This window comes from Beta vulgaris, chromosome 2 (genome assembly GCF_026745355.1).
Source record: "Beta vulgaris subsp. vulgaris cultivar EL10 chromosome 2, EL10.2, whole genome shotgun sequence".
NCBI lineage: Eukaryota > Viridiplantae > Streptophyta > Magnoliopsida > Caryophyllales > Amaranthaceae > Beta > Beta vulgaris.
The window spans coordinates 56,927,514-56,937,140 of NC_079203.1; the positions used below are offsets into that span (position 1 = coordinate 56,927,514).

The 9,627-nt window shown below is 33.9% G+C and overlaps 1 protein-coding gene across 5 annotated transcripts; it reads left to right on the forward strand.

The window, feature by feature from the left end:
- Positions 1 to 896: 896 nt before the first annotated feature.
- Positions 897 to 9,039, forward strand: LOC104885215 (probable UDP-N-acetylglucosamine--peptide N-acetylglucosaminyltransferase SPINDLY). Of its 5 annotated transcripts, XM_019247777.3 has the most exons (9): positions 897 to 1,154; positions 1,426 to 1,653; positions 3,426 to 3,525; positions 3,851 to 3,970; positions 4,067 to 4,135; positions 4,205 to 4,286; positions 5,256 to 5,337; positions 5,431 to 5,517; positions 8,605 to 9,039. In XM_019247777.3, the coding sequence occupies exons 3-8, from the start codon at positions 3,508 to 3,510 to the stop codon at positions 5,474 to 5,476; spliced, it is 417 nt and encodes a 138-aa protein (XP_019103322.2). In that variant the 5' UTR covers positions 897 to 1,154; positions 1,426 to 1,653; positions 3,426 to 3,507; the 3' UTR covers positions 5,477 to 5,517; positions 8,605 to 9,039. The 5 variants fall into 5 exon arrangements, 3 of the variants coding, with proteins under 3 accessions (XP_019103322.2, XP_048495627.1, XP_019103323.2); XM_048639670.2 differs by having other exon boundaries at positions 1,492 to 3,525; XM_019247778.3 differs by lacking the exon at positions 1,426 to 1,653.
- Positions 9,040 to 9,627: the final 588 nt, after the last annotated feature.

Genomic DNA, 9,627 nt, shown 5'->3' on the forward strand with positions numbered 1-9,627 from the left:
CTTTTTCCACAATTTCATAATAAATTAATAATTATGAGTGGATATCATATCTCTATTATATAAGAGAAGGGGGGGAGTAATGGTGTCCTCTTTTGAAATGCCTATTTTACCCCCTTTCTTTTCTAAATTACAAAAGAAATGTCAAAATCAAAATCCGCACTCAAAGAAAACTACCGAAAATTAATTTACAAACTAAAACTAATAACCTATAACGTCAATACATACAAAAACATTTACAAAAATTTACTTACAAATCACTATTTTCAAGAACCATTCACAATTAATGGTGGGTCATGATAAAAAATAGAGGTGTATTTGTAGTGAAATCAGAATTTACAAGTTAGAGAAGGAAAAAAAATTATTTACTTTTTTTTATAGTGTTTTCTATATATAATGAACCTTTTACATATATTTGGACCTATCTTTATCTATTATATAATAGCGATTAAGGCTATGTTTAGTTCACCTGAAATTTTCTGATCTGAACTTATCTGATCTGATTTGAACTTATTTTTTCTGATCTGATCTGAACTTATTTTTTCTGATCTGATCTGATCTGAACTTATTTTTTCTGAACTGATTTGATTACAAGATCTTATCTTTTAGATTTCTCTCAATATATAAGAAAAAATATAGTCATGTGGGGTCTTGTTTGATTCGTCTCAATGAATACTTTATTAATATTCAATTATTATAATTTTTACTAATATGTAATGAAAGATATTTAATAGTAAAAATGAGTTTAAAAACTGACAGATCTGATCTGATCTGATCTGAACTTATTTTTTCTGATCTGATCTGATTAGATTTGAAATAAGCAAAAATAAGGTGAACTGAACATAGCCTAATTATTTAAGAACACATCGCGTGCAAAAATCAGCAACTCAGCAAGTATATCCAAGTACTCAAGTAGGATGATATCATAACAAGATCATCTCTTCTAATTATTAGATTGCGCACGTCTCCTCAAATCCTTGATACATAATGTAATGATGTCATAAGATTTATGGGGAAGTGGAAAGATCCACAATCTTCTACTCTCCAATTTTCTATAAAGTCCTGTAACATAATTTTCATTTTTCACTCTCTCTCTCCTCTACCTCTTCATCTCCGCTGCTGAGTTGCAAAGTTCACTTCAGATTTTATGGTCTCAGGTATTTCATTTATATAGGCTGATTTTTTCTTCTTTCTTTCCATCAACTATTGCAAGTAACCTTTGTGTTGTTCTTCTTCAGTTAATTTATTGTCATATGTTTAAGTTTTACTTCTACGCCTGTTACTTTCATGATATTGTTTAACTCAAAAATGTAAAAAATTGAAAGAATTTACCTAAATCAAAATTTACTCGATGTTCTTAAGATATATGGATTTCAGAATTTGGAAAAAAGGGAAAAAAGGGTTTTTCATAATAATTCTCTGAAACAGAGGAACTAGTAGAGATGGAGAAGAAGGGCATATGTTTTATCTGGACTGAGTTCACATTCATGGCAGAGAGCAACTGCAAGAGGTGATACCACAAGTAGCACCAGTCTTTCTCAATCTTACCAGACCTCTTTCATGGCTGATATGATTACTCGCTCTAGTGCTTGGTAGTTTGCCGGCTTCACCTCCTATGAGGCCTCCTCAATCGCTTTCTGGACGTCCAAGTCCTAGGTAATTTGCAGCCTAAGCTGATTTCGAGGTTACTCATTATAACTACCATCTACATATATCCTGTTTTTTTTTATTAAATTTATCCTTTAGATCTTAGTGATCTTTAGAGCAGGTGGAGAGAGGAAGAATAGGAAGTGGAGGGTGGTTTTGGAGTTTGTGAATTGTGGAAAATGGTGTGGGTATACCTTGCACATTGTAAATGAGTAAAATAATAATGGGAGAAATTGAGGTGCGCACAGAAGAGAGAGAGAAAGAGATTGGAGATTTAGATTTCACGCGTGCATTCTAAGGCTTATGTGCTGCTCTACTGCGGTGCTGCTGCTGTGCGCTATACTACTACTATACTCTCTACTGTATCATGTATGTGTGTGTTGAATCAAGAATTTGAGGCGTGGATTTTATTGAGACTTCGTTGACAGCATGAAGCATATATTCCTTTTATTGTAGTATATGGGTCTTTTATTGCTATTTTTAATTTGTTGGGAAATATACGATTTAGAATTAGGTTTCAGTCTAACATTGATTATGATGGAATATGGATGGATACTGGTATACGGTAGCAGGTAGCTATTTGATTTTGGTTTGTTTTTCTTCAAGCTTTGATATGATCAGATAGCTCATTTCCTGAATAAATGGTTGGGAAATATTAGATTAGTATATGATCATGTGATTCTAACATGTGATTTGTTTATGAGATTAATGAATTTAAAAGGTATAGCATTAGAACAACCCTGATAATAGAGCAAAATGAAAGTTGGCTTAGAGTGCTACTAGGTATTTCTAGCTAACTCAACTTAATTGGGTTAGAATTCTTGGTGTTTTTGTACATAAAGAATAGTTTAACAACCTCCAATCACTCTTGATTTTAAGAATATGTGGAAAGAATCAAGAGTGAATATTTCATTCACTTTGACAAGAATTTTAACAACCTCCAATACCCAAAGCAATATTACATTTGCAAGGCTATACCCTCTCTTCTTCCCAAAGAGAATAATATGGCAATAGCGTTGACTGATTTGGGAACAAAGGTAGGTGTCGATTTAGCATTTACCTTTGTGCTTTAATATCTTGTGAGAGTTTTTATGTCATGTAGTGATTCTAGCTTGAAGCTTTTATTTACTGTGAGAAATTGGAGTTCTTCAGCATTGTTTTACATAAATAATTTGTCATTCATGAGGTACTTCAAGGTTGTCTTGACTGTATTTAAATCACATTTTACTCTTCTCATCTCAAAGATACTATCACTCTTCTTTTTAGGCTATTATGCTGGTGTCCCCCCTTTTGAGGCTTTCTTTAAATTGAATTTATGGCGGTTATGGTATAATATAGCCCACCTTTTCTTGTCAATACCTTGCAGTTAGAAAGTAAATTCGACCTATTCTCTAACTATGTGCTTTTGCCAGTTTTGCACACTTTCAAGAGACTGGTAGAATATGTACTTGTGGCAGATTTGTAATTGACCTCCCTATAGTATATTAAAAGCTAAAAAATGCTAAACAGATGGAATTTTGCAAGTACGTAATTATAATCAGTTGCTTTACCTCTTTCTCACAATTCTCTTGCTCAGCTATAAACTTGAGTTTACAAAGATATTGGGGTGTCTTTGGGAAATTATTTTGTGGCTATTGATCAGCTGTCGTTGCTAGGATTCGAATTCCATGATTTTCTGGAATTCACTCAACATCCCCCTTTTCTGTGCTATGCTTTTTTTTTTTTTTCTTTCTGGAGAAGTTTCTCAAAACACTAATTAATCATCAATTCTTTCTATTCAGTTTAAGCTTGAGGGTGACATTGAACAAGGTGTAGCATACTACAAAAAAGCTTTGTACTAACCTTGGTGTTGCATATGGTAAAATGCTGAAGTTTGACATGGTAAGTTACACTAGAAGGGTCATTGTCACTTCATGAAGCATAAGATTTTTTCCAAGCCTCGTCTCCTGCACTCCCTCATTACATACCTTTTGGATTAATGCTCTCTGTTAGTTCATGGTGGATTATTCAGTCAACTAATTATTTTGGGAATAAAAATATTTTCACGTGTTTGAAATTTTATACTTTCATTTTTTTTACTGTAGTTTTAACTTATCCCTAAGAAAAAAGTGGAAGTAATTGCGTGTTAACAATATTGGCCAGCTTTGTTACTGTAGAAATTTTGTAGTCTCTTGATCTCGAGGATAATGTGTTCTTTTTGATGCAGGCAATTTTGTTTTATGAACTTGCTTTCCATTTCAATCCCCAATGTGCAGAAGCATGCAATAATTTAGGGGTCATTTACAAAGATCATGAAAATCTTGATAAGGCAGTCAAGTGTTATCAGGTAATTGTTTATATATTGTGCCTCCCTTGAAACACCTCAGCTATTCGTTATTGTTGTATGGCCAGAGATCAATAATTCTTTTCTACCGCATTACAGATGGCTTTGTCAATAAAACCGAGCTTCTCCCAATCTTTGAATAATCTTGGTGTTGTTTTCACAGTTCAGGTATATTTTACTGTTTTTTATATTTACTTTATATATATGTGTGGTATTGAATCTTTTCTCGGGCGGCAGGGAAAAATGGATGCTGCTGCTAGTATGATTGAGAAAGCCATCATTGCAAATCCCACTTATGCTGAAGCATATAATAATTTAGGTATGTGCTGTCATGATGAATTATGTGTAGACTTAAGTTCATGATCCCCCAACTCCCAAGTTTGCGTCCCATATTGCTGTATCCTGATGTATGTACTAACAGATATTACTCTGATAATCATCTTTAGACACCTGCTAAAATTTAATAAAAGTGCATGATCAAGTAGGAGTTACTATATCCTGCCGAAGTTATTATATAACAGTGTAATTAGTAGTTAATTCTATTAATTCCTTTTTCTGGTCGTTTGTAAACTACTTGAAGGTATTTGAAGTTTCAAACCAATGAAGTTTAAATATTGGGCCGTTTTAGGGGCTATGCTTCTCTATCAGTGTTTAGTATACTGCCAATAAGAGGTTTGGTTCAGTTCGTTGGGTTTCAATGATATTCTACCTTCAGTTTGTTGGATTTAAAGGCTACATTTAAAAGTCTCCATTGGAGTGCAAAAATCTGCAATGAATTGATAAAAGGGAGAGGGGCTTTTTAGGGAATAGCTTTATATAGACAGTGGCTTGCAGAAGAAGATAGTTTGTTAGAGTAGAAGCTCTATACAAGAGGCACATTTGAGATAGAAAAGCATGTGGCAAATTAATGAGTATTTGGGTTAATTTTTAAGAGTTCTTTTGGGAGAGCTTGCCTCTCGAAAGTTTGTATTTATCTTTATTCTACTGTCAAATTCCATATTATCAATGAAATATTACTCCTTAAAATTCTTCTTTTATCTACCTTAGTGATGCTAGTTTATTACAAAATTCTTCTTTTATCTACCTTAGTGATGCTAGTTTATTACAAAATCATGGTTGAGACATCGGGTCGTATGTTTTGAAATATAAACACATGTTGTTTGTGCTAGTAGTCTAATACCACTCTACCCCTTTTACAACGTGTCTTGGAATAGGAGTTTGCACTATGTATTATAAGCTATTATATGGTTTAATAGCTGCTTTTTATGTTGACGTTTGTGCATACCAGGGGATGATTGTAGTTCAGTCGTCAATGCCAGTTCAACTATCAAAATGAAAAAAAATTATTGTGGTCTTGGGCATGGAATTAGGTATGTTCTTAAGTCACTATATTTCTTACTTAATTGTAACAAGTCAACTATCTCGAGTGTTCTTTATTGCATTAATTGAGTTTACCACTGCAGCTTGGGAAGGATAATTCAAGTGGCATTGTCTCAAAAGTTGTCCTGAATGGTCCGTTTATAAGGAATGCGAGTAATGGGGTCAGGATGGTAAGTCATGTTTTGAGGAAAAACATATATTTTTTCAAACTCAACCCCCCTTCCCACCCACCCACCCTCTCCCCCCCCCCCCTTTGCAAGTGGTTATTGTTAGACTTATGGTCAATCTCCTTCCTTAGCCTAATTTTGGGTGGCTGCAAATTGCTCTTAATAGTTTTGCATATGCATGTTTTCTAGTTATGAGAAATAATGTTAAGGGTTTCCTGAACATGTATTCACGTGATATTAGTCTAAGACTATAATTTTTTATTTATTATGTGATCTTAAATTGTTGGTAGTTGGTATAACTAGATAACTTGTACATAATAAAAGAGAAGACAAAAAAATTGTTTAAAACAATAACAAGAACAACCTCCATGCCTCATTTTTTATGTCAAAAGAACCACATTATGTGCAAACTTCTCGTATATTTCCCAGTTATTGGAAAACATGACTTCTCTTTTATTTCTCAGTTATTGGAAAACATGGTCAAACTTCTCGTATATGACTTTTCTTCTTCTAAAATCCTTAAGAAAATGATTACTTTGTAAGTGGTAATTGTTAGATACATATGATGAGATTATAGAAAAATTAAACTTGTCACAATTTCATTGGTTAGTTTTTATTTTTTGTTAAATTAAAAAAACAAAATTGTTTTTTCCTCTCTTCCTCATCTATCTCTACCAATACTGAACTCTTCCTCACCCCACCCCACCACTATGACCTTAACCACCGGAAAACCCTCTCCCCTAGTCCCCTATCCCCAAATCGCCACCTCTTCCCTACCCCACACCCGAAAAAATGCAGACCCAAACTCTCCTTTTCTCACTTCCACCCTCCTCCACAACCCCCACCATCACCACCTTCTTAGCTTCTTCCTCTTTCATGAACCACCATCACCACCTTCTTCTATCTCTTTCACCGAAACTCACCCACCTTCTCGCTTTATGAACCACCCCATGAAACACGAACGAACCCCACGAAACCACTCCATCATCATTACCCAACACACCACCCCACACAACATGAACCACCCTCACTTAATGTGAACCACCGCATCTACCATGACACAAGAATTGCACCCCTACAAAACTCAAACCACTTAATCGAACACGTCGAGTTTCGAGATTTAAGACCTGAGAGGGTGAGTTTAGGTGGTTTTAGGGATTGGATGAGTGGGTTTTGGTGGTTTAGGGAAGGGTGGGAAAGTTTCGCTGGTTTAAGGGGTAGGGTGGGTGGGTTTTGGTGGTTTTAGAGATGGGTGGGTGAGTTTCGGTGGTTTAAGGGATGGGTGAGTTTGACTGATTTCAGAGAAGGGGAACGAGACAGGGTGGGGCAAAGGGTAGTGGAAGAAGATGGGGTGGGCAGCATAGTGAGGGAGGAGGGAGTGAGAGAATGAGCTTTTTTATTTTTTTACAAAATATTTTTTAACCTCTTTCACAGGTTACCAGTAAATTTGACTTGGTGTAGGAATTTTATATAAAAGTTGCATTATTTAGGAATAACTAAAAGGTATGATATAAGAATAACAATTTCTTAAAATAGTAGTAAAGATAGTTATAAGAAAAAGGCTTTAAGATTTCTTCTTCTCTGGGTTTCATTATTAAACTGGTGTTTTTGATGCTCCAATCTCGTATTGCATGTGGAAAGCGTGTATTGGGATTTTAGTGGAATGAAGTCAAACTTAATTATTACCTTGTAATGAATTTTCAACTTCTATTATAATTCCATTTTTTATGATATGTTAATATGTAATTTTTCCACTTGGAAAGTTTACATTATGAGGGTTTTCAGGTATTTTAAAACTATTTTAGAAGTTGAAAATCTACATTCTAAAGCTCTTCAACTAATTTATTTTTTTCGACTTCCTCTCTTGTTTTGCTTTCACCATTTTATTCCATTTTTGGTTTTTATTTTATCGTATTTTGCTGGGGAAGGTAGTAAATACTTCTATCTTGAAAAACAATGTTTAGCTATTAACTAATTTTGTTCTCTATGTTTTTTGTTGGTTTGTAATAGATGTAACAAAGTCTTTGAAATGTTTGTTTTTTGTTCTCATTTATATTTTTTTTAAGACTGTACACAATTAGTCTTAGATCTTAATTTTGTTGGAAAAATGAACATGATCCATTATGCTTAGTATCGATGCTACGATGTGTATGTATTCAATATAAAAATTGCCTCTAAAAGGAGAGAGGTTTTATCATTTGGAGATTACACTATATGGACATTAATGAGTAAAGAAATATGTTTTGCTTAGTGTTTAATGTTTTCTCCGAATATTGTTATAATCTATAAATTTTAGAAGGTTAAAATTATAGAATTACTAACGTTAAATAAAAAAAATCAATTACTAACATTATGCGCATGTCTAGGTTATTAAAGTTAACTTTAACCAATGTCATTTGTGTGATTGTTAGGTCTTTTATATAAAATTATTATTCTTCTAGTTATGCTTAGGTAAGTTAATGTTGGGGAAATCAAAGTTGATGTCCACTTCAAGAAATCATTTATATATTAAAATAACACTTTTAATGGTATGTTTGCTAAGCTTTTAATATGATTTTTTTAGTAAATTTGCTTATAGTATTAGTAATATATTACATAATTATAGTTAAAAATTCAGTATTTACATGAGTAAAGTGCACCTTTTACTTTAGCAGTAGACTATTAACATTCTAATTAGTGTCAATAGCTGTAATGTAAGTTGAAGTTAAGTTTAAACATAAGTATACAATATGTTACTCCTAAACTTTTTGCGGTCATTGTTGCTTGTGGTGTCACTTTATGGCTCCATCATCATCATCAAGAATCTGCTATATTCCCTTCAAGATGAAAAAAAAACTCTTGTAGTGCTATACACCATACTGCGGCAAATCGCAACAACGATATTGTTGTTTTGAACAAATAATTTCATTTAGATTTTTTTCTTTGAGAAAAAATAAATTATATATGCATGCCTAATTATGATAAACAAGTAAAGACTTCAGTATTAGGCTGTTGGTTAGGTTCAATTATTGTAAATCTGAATTTTTTGGGTTCAAAGAAGTATAATTTTATCTTAATTAGGTGTTAATTACTACTGAATTAATGTATCAGGTACCCAATCCATTATTGAAAGGAAAATTTAGCTCATTTTTGTATTGCGTTCACGCTTCAAAGGTATGTTCTAGTTTTAGATATACCTCCTATTATCAGTTATCATGTTCACTACATTTAGTTATCAATTTTATAGCATGATCAAAACCTAGATTCATGATTAGAGAACGTAAATTATATGTTATAAAGTAGTGATACTTACATTTATATTTCTATAAATAAACTTTTCATGAGTTGTTAAATATGCTATATTAGGGTTTAGACTTCAAGATTTAGGGTATGAGTTTTAGAGTTTAGGGTTAAGGTTTCACGGTTTTAGAGTTTAGGGCTTAGGAATTAGAGTTTAGGGTGTAGATTTCACAGTTTAAGGTTTTGGGGTTTAAGGTTTAAGGTTTAAGGTTCAAGGTTTAGGGTTCAGGGTCCAAGGTCCAGGGTTTCTTAGGGTTTTAGGGTTTTAGGGTCTTAAGGTTTTAGGGTTTAGGGTTTAGGGTTTAGGTTTTAGGGTTCAGGGGTTTAGGGTTTTATGGTTTTAGGGTTTAGGGTTTAAGGTTTAGGGTTTCAGGGTTTTAGGGTTTAGGGTTTAGGTTTTAGGGTTCAGGGGTTTATGGTTTTATGGTTTTAGGGTTTAGGTTTAAGGTTTAGGGTTTTAGGGTTCAGGGGTTTATGGTTTAGGGTTTAGGGTTTTAGGTTTAGGGTTTTAGGGTTTAGGGTTTAGGGTTTAGGGTTTAGGGTTTAGGGTTTAGGGTTTGGGGTTTGGGGTTTGGGGTTTCGGGGGTTCGGGGTTTAGGGTTTAGGGTTTAGGGTTTAGGGTTTAGGGTTTAAGGTTTAGGGTTCAGGGTTCAGGGTTTTAAGGTTCAGGGTTTTAGGGTTTTAGGGTTTTAGGGTTTTAGGGTTTTAGGGTTTCAGGGTTTTAGGGTTTCAGGGTTCAGGGTTCAGAGTTCAGGGTTCAGGGTTCAGGGTTCAGGGTTCAGGGTTCAGGGTTTCGGGTTCAGGGTTTCGGGTTTCGGGTTTCGGGTTTCAGAG